This window comes from Hyaena hyaena, unplaced genomic scaffold (genome assembly GCF_003009895.1).
Source record: "Hyaena hyaena isolate Hyena2069 unplaced genomic scaffold, ASM300989v1 scaffold_42, whole genome shotgun sequence".
In the NCBI taxonomy this organism is placed as follows: Eukaryota; Metazoa; Chordata; class Mammalia; order Carnivora; family Hyaenidae; genus Hyaena; species Hyaena hyaena.
The window spans coordinates 3,676,805-3,697,628 of NW_024080674.1; the positions used below are offsets into that span (position 1 = coordinate 3,676,805).

Below are 20,824 nucleotides of genomic sequence, written 5' to 3' on the forward strand. Positions count from 1 at the left end.
CCCCCCCCCCGCCGGAGCCTCCCCTGTCCACAAGGAGAGGCCGGTGGCGGCCGGTGTCCTAGCTGTGAGGGCCGTAGGCCTGGGGAAGACGTTCGCAGCTGAGGCTGCTGGTCCTCGGTGGGTCACGCTGGGGTGCGGGAAGGGCAGCCGCGGGAAGCCCCGTCTCCCCTGACCTCTCGGGCCCCCGTGGAAGGAAATCTTGGGGCCGCCTCGTTGCTCGCCCCTCCCCACATCAGTCGGGTCCTGACCTGGGATCTCAGTTGTCCCCCAGGCCACGCGGAGGAAGGGGTGCCTGAAGCTGTGGAGAGGGTGCACTGAGCCCGGCAGGGTCCTGTCCTGTCCCGCCACGACGCTGCTGAACCAGCTCAAGAAGGCGTTCCTGCACAGGGTCCGGGGGAAATACCCGGGGCAACTGGAAATAGGTAACCTCCCCACCCCACCCCACCCCCGGGGCCTGGTTCCAGCCCTGTCTTCACCTGCGCTGTCTTCGCGACACCAAAGGGAAGACACATCTCAGCTAGGAGTCGCCCCTCTCCCTGGGGACAGGACCTGGGGTCTGCAGCAAGGGGTCTGTGAAACCCCGAAGCTGCAAAAGTTAGCCACGTGGCACGTTTGTCAGGGGACGGACCGCACGGCTTCCAGCCGAACCCTAAAGGGGTTAAGAAAACAAATCTAGAAAGGTCAGCAGGAGAAAGGTGCCGTGAAGCGGTCGCTGGACTCTTCCACAGAAAGCAGACAACTTTCTCTGTTGACAACTGACAGCCGTCCCCCCTCCCAGGCTCTGCCAGCCCGAACATTCCCAGCCCCGGCGCGGCCCAGGGCACGGAGCGCGCCCCAAGAACGTCTAAACGTGGGGCCTGCAGACCCCAGCCCAGCGTGCTCCTTCTCTCGGGCACGGGGGGCACCGTGAGGGACACCCGCCCGCAGGCCGTTAGAATGCCCTTGACCTGACCCAGCCGCGCCCGGCGCAGAGGACCCGCGGGGGCCGGTCTATGCTCACGGCCTTCTGTTTTGCCAGCGTGCCGGAGGCTCCTGGAGCAGGTGGTCAGCTGTGGGGGGCTGCTCCCCGGAGCCGGGCTCCCCGCAGAGCACACAGTCACCTGGTTCCAGTTTCACAGCTACCTGCAGAGGCGGGGGGTGTCCGACCTGGAGAAGCACTTTGCCCAGCTCACCAAGGAAGGTAGGGGCTGGCAGGGGGCGGTGAGAACCAAGGACCCTCTGTCGTGGCTCCGCGGAAGCCAGTCTCGTAGAACCACTGCGTCCTTCCCCTGCGGCTGTTCTTTCGAGAGCCCAGATTGAGGAGACGGCACTTTCGGGCCATGCAGGGAAATCAGCTCCGAGGGAAGGAGGTTTTACAAAGCACAGGGCACATGTCAGGGCTGGACGGGACGGCGGCTGGGCTGAGGTCTTGCTGACTTTCAGGCTGTATTCGAGCCCTTGCTAGAAAGCCTTCCTAGAGATTCCAGGAGCACCCCCGCCCCGGGAAGCTGACCTGGGCTGCGCCGTGGTGATCACGGGGGCTAGTCCCGGGCCTTGCTTCCCTGGTAGGAGCATGTTGGTGGCCAAACAGACATGCAGCCGCACTGCCAGCCGCAGTCAGAGGGACCCTGGGACCCTCTCCTCTCTTCCAGTGACACTCATCGAGGAGCTGCAGGGCGCGGGGCAGCTCAAGGCGGTCCGGAAGCTGCGGGGGAAGCGGCTGGGCCGGCTCCAGCCCCTGCCCCAGACGTTACGGGCCTGGGCGCTGCTGCAGCTTGACGGGCCCCCCCGGGCGTGCAGGGCGGCTAGCGCCCGCCTGGCCAGCGCGGCCCGGAACAAGAGCTTTCGGGAAAAGGTACGTTGGTGTGAGGAGGGGAGGTGGCAGCCCCGCGGCTACACGTGTGAAAGCTGGGGGTCCGCAGGCTTCCTCTCGGAAACATGCAAGGGACTGATGCTCCGAAGGCGCTGCGCTCGCTGCAAGAGGTTTTGTCTTTTAAAGATTTGACCTAAGTAATCTCTACACCCAAACTTCCAGCCCAGTCGCCTGCTCTCCCCACCGAGCCAGCCAGGTGTCCCCGGATGTTTAGGTTTAGGGATGCTTCCGTGGCCCGTGCACACAGTCCCTCAGGCCACCACGCTGGGAGACACCAGGCCTGGGGGGGGCCTGGGCCGCACGGGGCTGGGGTGGCTAGGCCGCCACCCGAAGGACCCACAGAACCTCACGTGTTACCAGCTCGCTCATCTCCGTGCTTCCAACACCAACATACCCATTTGGTCCGAGATGTCGCTTGCACGTAGAGCGTTTCTTTCTCAGGACTCTGATGGCCATCTTCTTTTTAAGTATTCTGTGTGGCGGGGGGGTTCGCTGGGTTCAGTCCGTTTGAAAACCAAGAAACTGGGCCCCTCTGCCTTTTAAGTTCCTGGGCCTGTGACTATTCTAGATGGATGGTACCAGCCCCTGAGGTGGAGGAAGGCAATACCGAGGCCTGACTATAGTCCCTTGGGCCACCCGCTGGCCGGGTACCTCCTCACACGGCTCCTAATTAGCCTGTACAATCTCGTGAAGCCAATGCCAGCCCTTTCCTGGCGGACGTGGCTGAGGGGCGGGGTCATCGCTGGGGCCCGGGACCGGGACTGAAGGGAAGAGGTGCTCTGCCTTCAGGCCGCAGGCAGCGGCCTTGCTTTGGCCTCCCTCTGCACCTCCAATTCTTCGAGTGGCCTGGCCAGACCTCGGATTGCTCTGACGTAGCCTTTTACCTAGATTTGGAAGACAGACGAAAAGAGCTTTTTCACTTTGATTACCATTAACCCCGGGGACCAGTGTTTTTAGAGATAAACCAAACACCGCAGCATACACATCGAGACTGGGTGTGCTTGGCCCAGAGACGAATAGATCATGGCCTGATTTTTGTTTAGAAAAAAGGTTAAGTCGGGCTTGAGGAGCCCTCCAGCACAAGGAGCGTGGACTTGGCTTCGGCCAGCGCCTCGTTCACAGCCACCTTATTCTCCAGGCTCTGCTCTTCTATACCAACGCCCTGACGGAGAACGATGCAAAACTCCAGCGGGCCGCGTGTGTGGCGCTCAGACACCTCAGGGTGAGTCTAACCTGTCCTCGCCTGTGAGGGAGAGAAGCCTGCTTGTGGGTAACGTTCCGGTCAGTTCATTTCAAAATTATTCCACTGGGACCACCCCCCCCTCCCCACCAACTACCACCAGCCAATAAAGCCCCGAAGGGCTGGTTTTAGAGCAGATGTCACTCTACCAGCAGAGGGGCGTCAGTAGTCAGGAGTGTCCGCTCCGGCTCGGCCTGAATAAGCAGGTGGCCCTAAGGACTCACTGTGGAGGCCTAGGATTCTGTTTTAGTAGCCTCGATTTAGTATTTTCTAAGAGCGCAGGGGCGCCTGGGTGGCTTAGTCGGTTAAGCGTCCAACTTTCGGTTAGGTCATGATCTCGCGGTTCGTGGGTTCGAAACCCGCGCTGGGCTCTGTGCTGACTGCCAGCTCGGAGCCTGGAGCCTGTTTCAGTCTGTGACTCCCTCTCTCTCTCTCCTAGAAATAAATAAGACATTAAAAAAAAATAAATAAAATAAAAAAATAAAAGCGTAGTAAGCTCATTGCAGGAAAGTGTAAAACTCAGCAATGTAAAAGTTACCCGCCACCCCAATACTTAGCAGAAGTATTACTGCTGGCATTTTGCTATACTTCTGTGGGTGTGTGTGAGCATTTAAAATTGTTGATCATGTCAGGGGCGCCTGGCTGGCGCGGTTAGGCCTCTCGGCTCAGGTCACGATCTCCCTGCTTGTGGAGTTGGAACCCTGAATCCGGCTTCTGTCCCTCCTCCTCTCTGCCCTTCCCCCACTTGTGCTTGCTCTCGCAAACTTAGACCGGCAGTGCTTTAGAAGTCTCTATGAAGGGGCCGTCGAGGCTTTACCTTAATGGATCCCTCCCTCCTCGTGTGGTCGAAAATTGAGCTTTAACATGTTACTCTAAATAATATCCTGATGAGCATTGGTGCATTGGTGCATAACGCTTTTAAAAAATAAGAGTTCTGCATTATTTTCTTAGGCTGGACTCTCCAAAGGTTACTCCAGGCCAGGGAATAGGAAACTTGTGGAGACTCCTGGTACAACTCACTCACTTACAGCCCTAAAAGCAGATGTGAGGATGTCCATCTTGCCTCAAACTCACCTGCATCTGGAACTCTCATTTTAAAAAACCGTTGCCAATTTGCTAGATGAAAAATAGATTAAACTCACCCAATTCATTCTGAACTAAAAAAAAGGCGGGGGAGGGGTTCCAGGAGGTCCATCTGGTTGTAATCAAACAGCCAGCAAGGGAGAAAGGGTGCCCTACAGAGGCGGCTGAAGTGGACTCTGGGCCTTGGCGAACAGCCAAGGTCAGCTGTGCCCAAACCTGGGCCCCGAATGATGCTCTCATGGTCCACCCAAGAGGGTAGGGTGGGTCCAGAGGGAAGCAGGTCTTCCCATTTTCAAGACAGACCTTCTAGAAGGAAGCTGTCCATAAAGCTCTGCTAATGGCCTGGCTCACAGGCAGGTGTCAGGATTGAAAGGGTGAGGCACTTCCCATGAACTCAGGCCACGTAAGAAACCTGGAAGCCAAAAGGAAGGGCCTGAGGCCCTAAAGACCATGCCTGCTAGGGCTGGTCTTACGGAGCCTGTAAAAGAAGGTTCCACCTGCTACTTAAAACGTCCCGATGGATGCTCTTTGCCCTCACCTCAAACAGGGGATTGAGAGCATCGACCAGATCGCCAGCCTGTGCCAGTCTGACCTGGAGGCCGTGCGAACAGCAGCCCGGGAAGCCACGCTGTCGTTCGGTAAAGTACAGCATCGGATGGGGTTCCAGGCGACCTTGGGAAGGTTGCGTGAGAGGGTCCAGGGCCAGCCTTCCAAGATGGCACACAGGCTGGGCGCGCTCAGTGACCCGTTTAACTGCATTTGGCCAAGACAGGTTTCCTTCACGGTTGAGGTGGCAAGAAGTGCTTTATTTCTGTCTTAACCTTCAGTTTATGATCCTTGGGGGGGTGGAAGCCAGGTGCAAGGCAGGAATAAAGCTCAGCAAATTCTGTCTTGAACATAAGGGAGGGCCACTGGGTCCACGTGAGGGCGGGAGGAGCTCCCCAAACGCTGCCCCCCCCTGCGCTCACAGCACCACCTGAGACCCAGGCGCCAGTAAGCCTGAGGGCCATCTGGGTTCACCGGAGCAGGAACACTGAGGTGGGGGACAAACCAGTGACAGATTACCTTGGTATTTCAGGTGAGAAAGGACGCTTAGCTTTCGAGAAGATGGACAAACTCTACTTGGAACCAAGAGGAGATGCCTTTTGCCAGGAAGCGGATATTGAAATCACTGTATTTTAAGAAGCCCCAGCCGATGAGCTCAAACCTGGCATCTTTTGTTTTTGCTGCTGCTCAGCCCTGACACAGGGCCCGAGCTCTGGGTCGGGTACGCGGCGTGCTCCCCACTGTGTGAGCTGCCCGGAGCTGGTCCCTCAGTCTCCAGACCAGTTACACAGCCCAGGGGCACATGAGGCTTTCCGCACAGGAGCAGGGAAACGGATGCACAGCACTTTGAAGACTGGCGGACTTTAATCCGACGACCAGCTTCAGGTTTTGAGAACCTGTCCGACCCTCCCAGGCCAGCCGCACTCTCAAGGGGCCAAGGCCAGGCAGGTTGGGGCCTGGAATAGGTCTCCCTGCGGGTCGGCCTGCTCGGCACTTCTGATTCAATACAGCTCGGGAGTGAGGAGGCCAAAGCAGGCAGACTGACCTTGCTGAGAACGCGGAGGGTCATTTCCACGGCAGCAAGCGGTCCCCTGGGCAAGCCGGGGAAGGCGGGGAGACAGGCCGCCAGCGGTGCCACGCGTCACACTTAGCCTGAGCGGTAGCCCAAATGCCAGCATGGGGCCTGGCGGCGGCCTGCACACCACAAGCCTGATCTCTACTGTGCTCAGCAGCACTGAGAACCTGCCATTGGCCAGGAAAGCTTGTGTCAGGTCAGGAGACGCGCTCACTGTGACCTCACTAATCCAAGTGGAATCAAACTTGGGAATGCCAGTCACCTTAAGGCCACTCAAGTAAGTTGTGTCAGAAGCCATCAGCTGGTCTGAAGAAGGATTTCACTGCAGAATGTGTTTAAAGAAAGATTTGTTTCTTACTTAAGCGTGTTAAAAAAAACCCTCACGTCTGTGTGTCCTGAACCATTTTCGTGTCAAGCTGCAGAGACAACGTGGGGTGTGTAACTCCTGACAATGGTACTGGGGATTCTGGAACTTCAACCTTCTCATGTAAACTTCCTGTATATATTCTGTGCTTTTCGGTTTAACTTCGTATTTATTTGCCTCGTTCCTATGTTCAGTTTTCAATTAAAACGACTTTCCCCGGTGTTTCACTTACCTGAACACAGCAGAAAGCAGTGGGTGTTTCAGCAAACCTTGTGGGGAGGGGAAGAGCGGCCCCGCGTGTCCCACACGCAGCGCCGTGGGCCGCGCTCTCCCACACAAGCAGGGGAGGAGGGAAGCGAGGGCTGGGACCCCCTGTGTCCCCCGCGCCGGCTGAAGGATCCCTGAGCACCTGCTCCCACACGGACACCGAGCCGCGCGGCCCTTCCTCATCTGGCCTTTGGCCTCATCCAATGTCTGCACCAAAGTTACAGGCTCAGCTCTTTTTCCCACACGGGCACATTCTCTTCATGAGCTTCGTGCCAGTTTTGTGTCTGAAACACAGACTGAGGTGACAGTGGGTGTCACCCATGGTCCTGGGGCCACAGTGCTCTGTGGGTGGGCTGCGGGCCGCATGGCCACAGTCGTGCTTACCCCCCTGGCCCCGTGGATCGTGCTGGGAGTTACTCAGCAGCTGGCGTCTCATCATAAAACCCTGAAAGATAGAAGGGAGTTCTTTGTGTGATTTTTGCAACATTTTACAAATCTGAAGTTACTTCCTAACAGCAGCAAGTCACCAGGTCACTTGAAGAGAGTTAACGGGTACAGAGGCAGACTACAGGAGTCTGCCATCTTGTAGCTTCTACGTCACCTGTCCGTCATGCGTGGCTCGCCAGAGGTGCTGGAAGCGGTGGCCACTGTGGCTCCACACGCGTGAGCGAGCAGATCCTGTGCCCGTCTGCCAAGGCAGCCGAGGGCACTGCCCCTTCAGAAGGTGGGCAGTGTCAGCGTCGAGGAGGCCAGGCTGAGGCCCGAAGATCAAATAACCTCACCAGGAAGGGGGCGTCCCCCCAGCCCAAAGGCGCGCGCAACCCCAGGAGGCCGCGGTGACCCCTGGACACCCGACCGAAGGCACCTGCTCCCCGTGGGCGGCAGCGGAGAGAAACAGGAGGCACCCGTCCTGCCTCATGAGGGCCCCTTAAAGAAAGGCAGGGGAGGCACCCCAAATTGTGTTCTTTAGGAAAACAAATTTATTGTTGCAACTAAAATGCAAACCTATCACGTGTATGGCAAGTTGGAAAACTGTACAGTTCGCCAGTTCTGTGAGGCCACAGAGACCCTGAGACGCGCCCCCTCCCGCCCCCCGTCAGGCATCCATGGAAACACGCACCTAGAAAGGTATTATACCGAAACACTTCGCTTTTTTGTTTTTTGTTTTTATTTTCGTACAAATGGTTTAATTCCACGGCCATTGTAAAAAATAATGACCTGATGAGTAAATATTGACTTAAGGCATATAGCAGAGCAGCTCGCTACTTCTCTAACGCATGTGTAACAGGATGGAGCGCCATCTGTTTTCCGAAGATAGAGGTTAAACCAGTATGTCCAAGTTGAAATGCTACTATATGTACACACCCAAACTACTACACACGTAATAGGACTTCGGGAGCAAACACACAAGCCCAACTCAAAACTGCCAACGGCCTGGCGTCTAGCCTCACCCACACCTCATCAAGGCTCTGCGCAGCGGTGCCTCGAAATGTTCCCACCAGTTTCTCTGCACGGGCTTCCAACACGTGAAAGGCAACACGTGAAAATGCTGGCGAAAGAGCAGCCCATGAGCTACAGCTGCCTGGATTTGTTTTGTTTTGTTTTCTTCGTATTTAAAAAAGCCACTTAATGTGGAGGTCTTAAGTTCCCTTGCAGGAAGAGTCGTGAGCACCATCAGTCCCCAGGGTTCGAGGGCGGGGGCAGACGTGGCTCCCTGGACCGGGACGGCAGCAGGCGGCCTCCGGGGGCCTGACACCCAGGTCGCTTCAGGAAGGGCGGTTTCCAGCAGTTGCCTTGGTTCCGAATCGTGGTCTGCTCGAGGAGAGCGTCAACTTCCGACAAGGGAGGCTGATCCCCAAGGTGTCGGGGGGGTTGGGGGCGATCCTGCGTGCCTAAATGTCCAGAGCGTGAGGTGTTGACTATGGCTTCCCATACCCTTGGAATGTCTGAGTTAGTGGGACCCAGCTGGCCGAGGACAGGCCGGGGCCTCACCAGGAAGTCACCAGAGTGTCATGCCAGGAATCAGACAAGTATCTGTTACTGGAAAACATCACCCCAGTGCCGAATGGCGATTATTCCAGCAACAGCCATGTAATGATGGGGTCATGCAAAGGTACACTGGACTTGTACATGAGGCACGTTAACAGGCCGAGAGCGAAGTATTTCAAGCACATGGTATGGGATCAGGGCACAGGAAGACCGCATGCGTTCCAATACACACGGGGAAGCAGTGATGAGAACAAGGTTCTAGCGGATACGGGGGCGGGGGGGGGGGACCGGGACAGAGTAATCTCCCGTCACGTCTCTTAAATATCCAAGTGTTCGTTATATTTTATCCCACGTTCCATAAACATATGCCAAGCCTCTTCTCACGTTACCCACGATGCCGCGAGACACGACTGCGTATACCCGTCCTCCTTCCTCGCACTGGTCAGGCGCAGCAGCCTCATGGCAAGGTCTTATGTTCCCAGCACTACCTGAGGGTTTCTTATTGTACTTTTTGATAAAGCCCTTGATGCAAGGCTGACATCAAAAGTTTTTAATACGTTATTGGTTTAAGAAAATGCTAGTGCACTACGGACGCCTTTGGGGGAAAAAAACAAAACAATAAATATGGAGTGGAGTCTCCGTGGAGGTGCTCGGACAGTGCGCTGCCCACCCGGCCGGGCCGAGTGCCCACTGGACAGGGCGAGCCCTGAGACTTGTACCGGCCCCCAGCACTGCACTGTCCTCTGTTCTCCTCCAAAAAAACGGGTTACGGATTTGCTGCTCAAAGGAAAGAGGGGGGGGCAACGTCAAAAGGAGTAAGTCTGGGGAGGGTGGTTTTAATGCAGGACGACGTGCGTCCAGGTCACGGCCGGCTACGCTGTCCTCGGCCCTTACCTACCACGGCGTGCCTGCTAGGCGGGTGCTCTGCATGGAGGCGGACAGGGGGGGTGGAGGTGGAGGACATTATGTGCTGCTGCTGAACAGGAACTGGAATGAAACCAAACATTTTCAGATGAGCCCCCCCCCCCGGCCTTTCCCAGAGCCACAGAGCCCTGCACTACCCCCGGACCCCCACGCCTCCCCCCACCCCAACCTCCAGGGAAGGGGTTTACATTTTCTTCTACAACAGCCCCCTTCCCAAAATCATCCCTAAGGAAAAGAATTGTTTGCATGCTGCTAAACCACCTGACGGACTCCGAGATGGTGGCCGGGAAAGAGAGAATAGAGGAGCAGTGTTTCGAGGCTAATCCTCACTCCTCCCCGCACTTTGTATTCCGAAGGAAGCGGAAATTGCTCTTTCCGGATCTCAACGGCAGGGTGCAAAGCTGATGGCCACCCTGCTGTGACCTCTGACCCTGAGGCATGGGCCTCGAGGAACCCCGTCTGCGGGGGGGGGGGGGGGGGGGGGGGGGGGGGTAGTGGTGAGGTCGGGGCATGACCCAGGTGGCTGGAACAAGAAGGGATTGATGGAGAAATGAACAATGGGAAACTGGTGGGGACACCCTGAGCAAAAGCAGAAGCTGGGTTTTGTTTTCCGGAGATGGCCTTTCGTTGGTTTTTCTTCTTAAAACAGGAAAGCTTGCGGGCACTGTCCAAGCTCAGCATGCGCACAGCGGAAGTGACTGAGCAGGACGGTGCCCTGAACCCTTAAACCCTCTTCTCCAAAGGAGTTTACATTCGGAAAAGTGTGGGAGACTTTCCCTGGGAAATCAAATATCAACTGTGTATCTGGTTACACCACCTAAGGGTACAAGAAAGTTTCATAAGTGCCTAGTCTTTTTTTTTTTTCCCCAGAAATAACAAAAGCTGCTTTTTATAAAGGTTAAAAACAACAATGTGTTGTAACTCTATTATTTTTTTTCAAAAACAAATAACAATAACAAAAAAAAAAGAGAGAGAAAAAGAGAAAGAGAGAGACACATATTTGGCATTTTCTCTACTTACTCCTGAATAGGTTAAGGCCCTGAGATTAGACTCTTATATTCTTGGGACCACAGGGCTCCTTAAAACCCCAGTGCATCAATCCTCAATCCTCTCGTTAGCCCTTCACAGTTCCAGACTTTAAAAACCTTTGTTCTGTTTCTTCTGAGACTGGCTCAGATGCTCCCGCAGCACGGACTGCGGACGCCGGGCTTTCTGCACATGCGGTCTTGCCGGCACGTCCGTCAGTGGAAACATACCCTGTAGCAGAGGTACGCGCCGGCCGTGAGGACTGTGGCCATGCACATGTTGACCAGGAATGGCTTCCAGAGCGCCAGCGCCTGGTGCTGCTCCTCCTTGGGCGGTGATGGCTCCCCCTGGGCAGGACCTGCCCCTGTGACCCGCCTTCGGACTTCAGTGTCTGGACGGGTGCTGAGGGAGAACAGGGACGGACATGGTTACTCACTCGAGGGTAAACAATGCCTGAGACGCTACTGTTACAGCTGGAATTCTACGAAAAAACGAGCCATGTGTAAAGAGAGCTTGGCAATGGGGACACTGGCCTGCAGCCCACTTGGCACCCCCACAGTCTCCCCCCCTGAGACCCGGGCAGCCTCCACAGTGACGGGTGGGTAAGACTCCAAGGAGAAACACAGCCACTGCTGCAAACACAGGTGCTTGTTTGTCCCGGGGTTTGCTTGGAGAACGTTCCCCTTCAGATCACGGAAGGTGATGGTGGGGCCCACACAGTACCACCCCACCCCGGCCCCCTCCCCAGGTGCCTTTGTTGCCGCTGACGTGAGGACACCACCCGTCCCTCTGCCCCTCAGCCCACGTCCCAGGCTCAGGTCCCCCAGCATCACCCCAATCCCTCCAGGACCCCGGCTGCCCTCCTGGTGGGGAGCCAGAGACCCCGCCCCGTGGGGACGACGTGCACAGTGTTCTCGCTCCGGGGTGGTCTCGGGAGGGGCCAGCAGAGGCCCTTCCTCTCCTCGCCACTTCCCCCAGGCCCTCCCCGTTCCTCCACCCTCACCCCCCTCAAAGAGACCCTGAGCACAGGGCGTCCTGCCTCTCACATGCCACCCCACAGCCTTTCTACCTGGGCAGCACCGCGTGTGGCTGGTGGGACCCCCCCCCACCCCAGGTACCACCTTCCCAGGAGACAGGACAAGGGTTTTGGCGCACAGCCGCCCCTGACAGCAGGGCCGAGGCCGTGTGCACACCGGTGTCCGGAGGCACTTACACTCTTGGCACAGCTGCGCGGTTTCCTGGGGTCGCACGGCTTTTAGCGTCCCAGACCCACACTCCCCTCCTTCCCACCTTCACACACATGGTGCGAAAGGCAGCACCCCGCCCCAGTCTTCTGACAAACCGGATGCCAGCCACGTGCCGGCTCTCTCCTCCCTCACCCTCGCTCTCAGCAGGCCTTTAGATGGAGCACGTCACCAGAGGCCCCCGGAAGCTAGGCACCGTCTCCCTGGGGACCGTCACCGAGCTACTGCTCCGTGTCCCACATGGGCCTGCTTGGGGAGGCCCCACTGGACAGGCCTTTCTCAAGGAACCAGGTGTGATGTTGTCGTGACAGAGGAACCTGGTGACTCAGCTTCCTGGGTCAGGCTTGGGGCCTGGCAATCAGCATTTGGCAAGAGCCCCAGGTAAGATTCTGACGATCGATGTAGCCAGAGAGAAGTGGGGCACCCAAGCACGTACAACCTCTTCTGGAGTGGAATTCCCAACCCTGCCCTCTGACAGCTCTACAGCATCCCAAGGTAGGAGAAAGCACGCTTCACCAAACCCCTGGGCATATAATCAGCTCACCTCTAATTTCTCACCATTGCAGATGACGCCACAACCAACACCTCCCCTGTGTATCTCTTGCACACCTGTCTGCGAACTGTCTCTACGCCCTGAATTTCTAGATGTGGACAGACGCTGGGGCACAGCACGCCCTCATCCAAGAAACTCCAGAGCCTCTGGCTCAGGCTGACTCCCCATCGTTCTCCGAGCTTCCAACCCTCGTGCGGGCAGCCTGAGTGCCCGGGCAGGCTGAGCACTGCGGCATGTGCGCCATCTCTTTACCGTCCCCAGGCTCTCAACCGTAACCTACTGTCTCCATCCCCAAGGGATTGTCTCGAACACAGACCGGGGGCCAAGTTCTGGTCATCTGAGGATCTCATGTGTGTCAGTAGGTACTCAATAAATCTTAACTAAATGGCATTAAGTTCATCAAGGCTACACGAGAAGGTTAAACTTCCAGAAGAACCATTGTGGGGGCTGAACGTATACAGTCTAACCTGGATATCACATTTCAGGACTGGCTGGAAGCCTGAGGGAGGGGGGCAAGGTCATTTCCAAGCAGGACTCGGTGGCGTGAATCCCTGATTCCAATGGGTGCCACAAGGTGGTGCTAAAGCCCCGCCGAAGTGGGTCACTTGGCTGGACCAGCCTGTGGCTGCCTGTCCCTGGGGCCTCATTCCCCAAAGACACAGAAGCAATGTTTGCCAAGAAGAGGCTGTGTCCACAGAGCTTCAATATCAACACGTGTTTCTGAATTGGAAGGTCATATCCCCTCACCCCTAGGAAGCCAGGCCCCCCCTTGCCTCACCTTTCCCCGCTGCAAGCGACGTTTGAGGGGGTTCTGGTTTCTTCCTTGATGGGGCAGTCTTCTTTATCCTCCCCGGTTTCGTCCTTTACCCACTGGTGGTTTGGAAAGAATTCCTTGCACTTCCCATTGTGTGGCTCCAAGACTCGTTTGGGCGGCCGGGGAGGAGGGGGGACGTGTTCGGGCGGGGGCTCCAGGTCCTCGTGGGAGAGCTCCTTCCACTGCTCCTGGAGAAGTAGCAAGAGAAGGTCCCACTAGTATTCACGCCGGGCTGAAGCGCCAGGAAATCTGCTTCCCGTCAGGTGACCAGAGGCACGGGGCTCTCTCTGCTTCCAGGGGCTGCAGACGTATTTATACGTGGAAGCTGAAATCTTTGGGAAATAAAGTCTACTCTCCCTGTCAATGTTCTCTATTCAGCACGTCAAAGGTAGGAAGGGGAACGTGGTGAACGTTTGCACAGCTTTACGGCTACTTAAGCACGAAGGACGGCTATTTCTTCTGACACACGCCAGTGTTTCAACTTTTACAGCCAATAGCCTCCTTCATCAGACAAAAATTCAACACCAACGCACCTGGACGACAGCGGAAGCCGCGCCTACCTGCACCGAAGAGTCCCCCATGATGAATCTGGCACCTTCGATCACAGCCAGGTAGGAGAAGCGGAGCTGGTCTGCTGTCTGGATCAGTCCCATCCGAAATTTCCTCATTTCTAACAGAACTTTCTTGATATCGACAGAAGAAGGATCTTTCCTCTTGTCCATCTGAAAGCCAGAGAGAAGACACACTGAGCCGGCTCCAACTCCCAAGTACAATGTGATTTTTCCATGTTCTGGAGGTCTCTACTCAGGAAAAATCACAGTGGGCAGGCGGAACTGTGGAAAATGTGAGAAAATGCAGCAAAACAGGGGCCTAGAGCACAGGGGAAAGAATGAGAGAAGGGCATTTTTTGGAGCTTCCTTGATTCTGCGATTCAACTGAGGAATATCCCTCCGAACAAAGCTACTTAGAGTAGACATACTTTCATGGAGGAAAGCATCAAAAATGGAAGATGCTGGCCAGCTCACTGCAGACACGGTGTGACAGAGAAGCCACGGATGGCCAATGGACACGCTGGAATAGGTTCCCTTCGCTTCCCGCGTCTCCGGGTCTTACCAGCAGAAGGCAGGTGTCAGCCAGACAGAAGGTCCCCGACCTGCCGATGCCGGCACTACAGTGCACCACGATGGGGCCGTGCTCCGTGCTGAGCGACCCCGACTCGCGGACTTTGAAAAGAAAGTTCAGGAACGAAGCTGGTGATTCGGGGACGCCAAAGTCAGGCCACGTGGTATAGTGGAAATGTAAGATCTCTCGAGTTTCTTGAGACTGAAAAGAAACAGAAACAAAAACACCACCTCGTGCCGTTTCTAAAAGAATCATCTGTACAGCAATCACTGCTTCCAAGTAGGCACGAAGCGCCACCCCCACTCCCCCATCGAACTCTAAGAGCAGCTTCACCTCACATTTCCAGATTTCCTCCCGTCCGCTCGCCCCGTCAGCAAATACCAAACTCTGAGGTGCCTGACACTGGACCTGCTGCCCTGCCACCCCTGCCCTCCCTTCAGCATGGAACATTCCCGCCCACGTTCTCCTCAGGTGCCCCCTCACCCCTGCTGTCGTTGCGGTTACAAGCGAGCTCTCCGCCCACAAGGCGCAATGACGCTGCGTGGCCGCCCACGGCTGTCCTGTCCTCAAGCACCGTAAGGTTTCCCACGTGAGAGTAAAAATCTAACTGCGTGTGTGTGGCGCCAGCTCTGGGTAATCCAGGCTTCACACGACTATTCGGGAGTCTCAGAGGACTGCCGTTTTGGAGAAAAAAGTAACCAACTCGGTCTCCGAGGATCAGCGGCCGCCATGTGCGGCTTGATGGCCCAGCTGAGGAGGACGGTGTCGACCGACACCACCAGCCACCACTGGCCCCACTGGGTTCTAATGCCAGACACACCAGCTCACGGAACTCTCACATTAACCCTTCGAGGCGTGTATGCTCATTATTCCATTTTCTTGATTAGGAGACTGAGGCTCGGAGGCTGACCCTCCATTAAGTTAGCAAGCGGGAGTTTAAATCTAAGCCTACTGGGCTCCAGAACCCGTGTTCAGAGCCTGCTTCCGGAACTTTTGAAATGAAGGCGCTGGCCCTTGCCCCCAAATGTTTCTCCCCGGTCCCGTCTGCTCCCAGTGCAACAGAACGAAGAATGGCCTCCGGTGCCGGAGCCTGCTCTGCTCCTTCTTCTGAACCCGCGAAGAGTCCACGCCAGGGTGGACACCTGGTCCCTGGCAGAAATGGTCAAAATGTAGTTCTCACTGGGAGGAGAGCACTCGGGATCTTGCTCAGCTAAGGGCACACCCTGGAGGGAGGTAAGCCGCCGGCCTCGCTGACGTGGGCACAGGAAGAAGGCGTGCAGACAGGAACGAGGCGGCCTTGAGCGTCCACCTCTCTGCTGCGCGGTGGCAAGGGCCACCCAGGTGCCCAGGTCACCTGGAGAGCAGCTGCTGGCAAACGCTCTGGGCCACACCAACACTGCCTCTCTTCACTGAACAAAATATCCCCAAGTGCCTGCCACGTGCCGGCCACCGTGCCAGGCATGCGGGAAAGACACCGTCCTCGCCCTCCCAGAGCCAACAGCCTGCCCGGGGCTCAGTGTGATGAGAACGTGGGAAGGAGCCCACGGAAAACACCGATAACCTCACATGAGCAACGAACAGGAGTACGTAGCCCTGCACCAGCCCTGCACATGGGCGTCCTGCTGCTGAGCCAGGAGAATCTGCGGATGACATTACGAGAACTCACAGCCCACACTAAGCAAGGTCACTCTTTCCTCCCAAGAAAATGGTCTCCTTGGATGGCTTCAAGTGAGAAATGCCCTTTCTATTTTTTATGGAGAGAAAAACACTTAAAAATAGACTTAAAAATGGAAAAAAAAAAAAAGAAAATATAGCGAAACAAGTTCTTTCTTTTAATCCTTGAAAGGGTCCGGGTTATCTTCGGTCTTCCCCACCCTCACCCCTGCCACCTCTGAGGATCCCGTGTAGACCTGTGCCTGCAGATGTGCATCGGAGAGCAGGGTGCTTCAGCACAAAGTGCGTTAGAGCCAGCAGCTCTCCCAGCATCAAAATCTCCACACTGTGGCCTGGGTTCCGCCAGCAAACAGCTCGGACCTCGTCTGCTCTGTTGGAATTCCGTCTCCCTCCACGAGCCAGAGACACTTTCTCAGAGTTTACCAGAAGGCACGCTTCTTGTGAGGCTCGCAAGTTTACAGAGCACGCAGAAAGTCTCCCACGTAATCCTCCGAGCGCATTCCGCCACGCTGCCGGCGTTACTCCTGAATACCCCCGTCAAACCCTCCATAAATCACAGCCCGGGGCCCGCGTGTGTGGCCTGTGGCCTGCAGAGGCCGTCACACACAGAGGACACAGCGCTCAGGAAGCGCACTGCTGTGCTGGCGAGGGCCTCTGCTCCCAGGTAACCCATGGAAAGTTCTAGATCTTACTTCAACTGGTAGTTCAACAAGGGGAGTCGTGTGGACCAGAAGGCAGGAAGCTCAACCCGGGCAGGTGCGTGCACCTCGGGGCGGACTTGCGCCGCAGGGCAGCACGGCAAGCCCGACCCTCCTTCCCCTCGGTCTGCGGGTGTGCGCGGCTCCCGGGCTAATCCCGTCACCTTGACCCCACGGGACCTGCGACCCCTTCCCGGCATCTGCTCCCAGCCCCGTGCTGCTCTACCACTTCCCACACGTCACCCTCTGAACCCTTACAAGGCCCCCACCTGAACAGAGGGGAAATTGAGACACTGGGGGACATGACAGGGCCCCCCGAAGTCTGACAGTGTGATCGGTGGGGCCAGGAATCCACCCCACAGTTAGGTCCCAGAAGGGACCCTGGCCATGGCTGAGGGTGTCCCCAGGAGCTGTCGCAAGTCCCGGAAGGGGCCCCACAGCGAGTGCTCCCACCACACTATTGAGTCCCCAGGCCGGCCTCCTGCGGCACTGCTTCTCAGCACGTGCCCTGACCCGTTTCAAGAGCAGCTTTCGATGACAGTCAGAAGCTGGTGCTAGAAACCCTTCCACAACGAAGAAACCTAAGACCTCAGTGACCATGAACTCTGCCCCAGCAGGGCCCTTCTTCCCTCACTCCACGCTAATGAGACCGCGGAAGACAGAAGAGGCAGTGGCTGCTGCGTAATGGGCAGGCCACCACTTCGGTCCCTCTGCAGTTGCAGACAGGAACAGAGAAGCTTTAGGGGAGAAGCTTCCCTTTCCCTAAAAACTGGAATGGACTAATGTTCCAGTTTAGGGAGGGAGCTTTGTGGAGCGGGAGGGGCCTAAGGACCCTCTGGTCACCCGACACTTAAGCAGGAAAGTTCTGCTTAGCCCAGTGCAAAGACCACACCTTGTTCAGTGTATACAAAGCCCAGAACAACCGGGGTTAGGTAGTACGACCTGGGTGAAAAGACCTCTCAGCCAGAGCCCGCTGGAAGTACAGAAGAACAGGCCGTGACTCACCGTAAGATTTTCCAATTCTAGCTGCCGTACTGTGTAATACGACTTAATATCCTCAGAGATCAAGGTTAGTTTCAAATGTGTGTCTTCAAAGATCATTTCTTTTTCTTCTTTTTGTGGCCAGTACTGTGCACATTTTAACTAGAAGAGAAAATAATGCATTAGTATGAGCAATGGACTGTTTTCCTATGAAGGTACAAAGTTCCTTCCACAAGCTTTAGGACAACCCAATGGGGGAAACCGGAGTCTTCTGACCTTGGAAGTCACCGTCAGCGCCACCTGCCTCTTGGGGAGACGGGAAGGGGGTGAAGGCCCAAGACCAGGACTGGCTGGGCAGAGAGGGCTCAGACCGCCAACCGCGGCCACGCCTGGCTCTCCACACAATGAGGCACTCCAGGGGTCTGGTCCTTCCAGACCAGCTAGGAGGTGAAGCCAGACTGTACACAAGCTTTCATCTCTCACAGACTACCTGTGCAGCCATCGCGAAGATTAGCAAGCTCCAGGTAGACTCCTCACCCTGGGGAAACAGGCCGGAGGGTTGTAACCATATGTTTAGAGAAGGCGTGGGGGGTGGGGGGCTCCTCCGGGGCTCGGGATCACCCCCTGCCCCATCCCACCCTTTCATTCTGGCTTGGTTCAGTTCTGAGAAATTCTTTAGATTTTCTAATTTAAGAATTAACAGGAATAATTTCAGGTCTTCATCTAAATGCAGCCCATTAACTTTTTCTTCAAAGTAAGAAAACTTCCAAAGATTTGGTTTCATTCAGGGTTCAACAAAAAATTGGACTCAAATTCAGTCGCATACTTTGAACTAAGTTCCCACGGCAGCCATTTCTGTTTGTTGGTGAACATTCTGGACCAAAACAGCTGAGAGATGGGGGCTAAGCTGATGGTCTATGGACCACAAGGTTGGATGATGAGCCCAGACAGAGGGACCCCCAAAGACATGATTTCCAGCACATGAAGTATCAGTGGATAGAAACAGTTCTTCGGGAAACGGTACAAAGTCCAGCCAGTTGCAAGTGGACACGCACTGGCCCACTCAGCACCCTTCTGGGGCACAGGATGCTGGCTCTGAAAAGCCACAGGAGGCGGAAGGAGCCCCTCCAGGGCCAGCCTGCCTGTTAGGAGAGAGACTGTTCGTGCCCAGCAGTGACGAGGAGGCGTGGCAGGAGGAATCGCTATGGACGTGCCATGGGAATTCAGAAGAGGGGAATGTTCCAGGCCAGCTGAGGTTACAGGATAGAGATCAGGGAAAACCACACGGAAGAAGCAGCCTCTGACAGAGGCGTGCCTGGAGGGGTGTAGGGTTTCCTAGGCAGTGCCGCCCAGAAGCCAGACTCAGAGGAGCAACATGGGACAGGACCAGACCACGGCGACTGGCGGAGGCCCAGGAACCCACGGCTGTCACCTGGGCAGTGAAGAGCCAGGATGCTCCCGAGCAGACCAAAGACAGGACCACAAAGGCCCACCAGGCCCGCTCTAATGAAGCCACAGCTGTTCTGCAACCGCAGAAAAAGGAGAAACAACCCAGCCAACACCAGACACCAAATCGTGATGCCGACATAGCATCAAACATCACAGTTCCGAAAGAGCAGGCCACCGGGGCTTTCTTAAGAGCCCAGACCCGGCCCGTTTGAAAGCTTGGCCAGTTTCACCCATATCACCTCCATAACACCGAATGCCGAAGACAAACCCCTGGAACGGGGCGATCCGTCAGCATCAAAGCAATTTTGCCACTTGGGACAGGAAGCAGCAGTCCCGTGGCAAGGCCCTGGGCTCAGCCAGAGAGGGCGGGCAGCCGAAAACAGCACCGCAGAGGAAAGAGGTCTAAAGGATGCATTTATTCCTGCGCTTGCAGCCATCAGAGCTGCACAGCTCCTGAGGGCCCCGGAAACAAAGAGACTGCCCCGAGGGTCTCAACACTGCGTGTGCCGGAGCAGGAAGTGGGAAGGCAGAATGGCCAGTCACTACCAAAGAAGAGGCCAATGCTTTCGGGTCTCATGGGCAGGGAAGAACAAGTCTTAAATTTCACCTCCAGAATCACTTTCACAACTGAATATAAAGCCTCAGAAATCTCTGCGATCCAGCTAAAGACCAAGATTTTGGAAGTCTACTACTGCACAATTCGGAGCACACTAAGCGTCCATCGGGCAGTATTTACTGTTAAGAGCTCTCAGGCATTCAGAGGAACATGCCACGCTCTGCTTGCTGTCACTTCCTGTAGAAACTTCTGTTTTAACACACAAAATAAAACAAAAAAATAAGCACAGGATCACTACTTCCTACTATTCTTAAATTGATACACACCAACCCAAGAAGGAGATTTACTTTACTTGCAAGCAGTCCGTCACCAGGATTCAAACCGTGCCACGTCTGGGATCGGCCCCAGACGTCACGGTGGCAGCGGCAACATGCTGGTGTGTGTCACGGCTGCCGCTACCACCCAGACGCTGGATGAGAGACTGCAGCCCTTCCAAGATAGCTAGGCATCTTCAGAAAAACCCACAGACGACACCTGGGGTGACCCCGTGACGGATGACTTGGCTTCCCCAAGGAATGACAAACCGGAGAGCTTACTAAGCAGATAGATGAAGCCTCCAGTTCCCGTGATGCAAATCCTGAGTGTCTCATGTGCAAAAGCACCGACATCAAACAGCACCTTCAGTCGGGGTTCCGGAGATGGATACAGGCGATGCTTCTGGTTCAACAGCACCCTGCTTGGCTGCCCTGCCTCCACGGCCACCCCCGCCCTTCCACACACTCCCACTCTCCACGGACAAGTCTCCGCTCAATCCGGAAGTCGAACCAACAAGAACTTCGTTGCTGGATGAGCCCAGTCGAACACACATAACCATTTCCTGCACTACTGTTTTCCAGGAAGGACAAGGTCCCCAAAACAGGCAGGTCTGCCAGAAATTAGAGGGGCACATCCCGCACTGCTCAGACAAGGAAGGAAACCAGAAAACAAAAATGCATCGCATGGAAACGCTCTGCAAGCTGGTTCGTCCCACGGGCTGGGTGCCTGGTTCATCACTGGATTAGCGGAGCAAATAAGACATTTTGACTTCTTAAAATGTTCCCCAGGCAGCTCTAATTGGGGTGATAATATTGATGCTGGATTGAAACTGTTGATCCCAAGAAAATTCAAGAATCTCAAACCATTCACTGCTTTCCATGCTGGTGTGCGTGACCCTGAGTGGGAAGAATGGTGATAAAGGAAAGCAGAGACTAACGTCACATGATCGCAGTAAAGTACAATAAAACCAACTAGGCGGTTTCTTTCTTTTCTTTTAATGGCCAAGGGGAAAACTGTCACAGTGGATCGATGGTCCCTTTACGGTCAGCCCG

At 55.7% G+C, this 20,824-nt stretch overlaps 2 protein-coding genes across 3 annotated transcripts in view; one reads left to right on the forward strand and one right to left on the reverse strand.

Moving 5' to 3' along the window:
• The window catches only part of RIPOR3 (RIPOR family member 3), a 31,598-nt gene extending 25,227 nt beyond the window's left edge, over window positions 1-6,371 (forward strand). The window contains exons 16-21 of the mRNA XM_039230011.1: window positions 261-422; window positions 1,019-1,180; window positions 1,632-1,834; window positions 2,991-3,074; window positions 4,723-4,813; window positions 5,254-6,371. Coding sequence (XP_039085942.1) covers window positions 261-422; window positions 1,019-1,180; window positions 1,632-1,834; window positions 2,991-3,074; window positions 4,723-4,813; window positions 5,254-5,357 — 806 coding nt within the window. The 3' untranslated portion in view covers window positions 5,358-6,371. The remainder of the gene's footprint in view (window positions 1-260; window positions 423-1,018; window positions 1,181-1,631; window positions 1,835-2,990; window positions 3,075-4,722; window positions 4,814-5,253) is intronic.
• A 3,821-nt stretch (window positions 6,372-10,192) lies between these two features.
• The window catches only part of PTPN1 (protein tyrosine phosphatase non-receptor type 1), a 65,114-nt gene continuing 54,482 nt past the window's right edge, over window positions 10,193-20,824 (reverse strand). For both annotated transcript variants that reach the window (XM_039229995.1, XM_039229996.1), the window contains exons 5-9: window positions 17,477-17,614; window positions 14,091-14,300; window positions 13,538-13,699; window positions 12,942-13,165; window positions 10,193-10,768 (exon numbers count right to left, since the gene is read on the reverse strand). In XM_039229995.1, coding sequence (XP_039085926.1) covers window positions 10,582-10,768; window positions 12,942-13,165; window positions 13,538-13,699; window positions 14,091-14,300; window positions 17,477-17,614 — 921 coding nt within the window. In that variant the 3' untranslated portion in view covers window positions 10,193-10,581. The remainder of the gene's footprint in view (window positions 10,769-12,941; window positions 13,166-13,537; window positions 13,700-14,090; window positions 14,301-17,476; window positions 17,615-20,824) is intronic.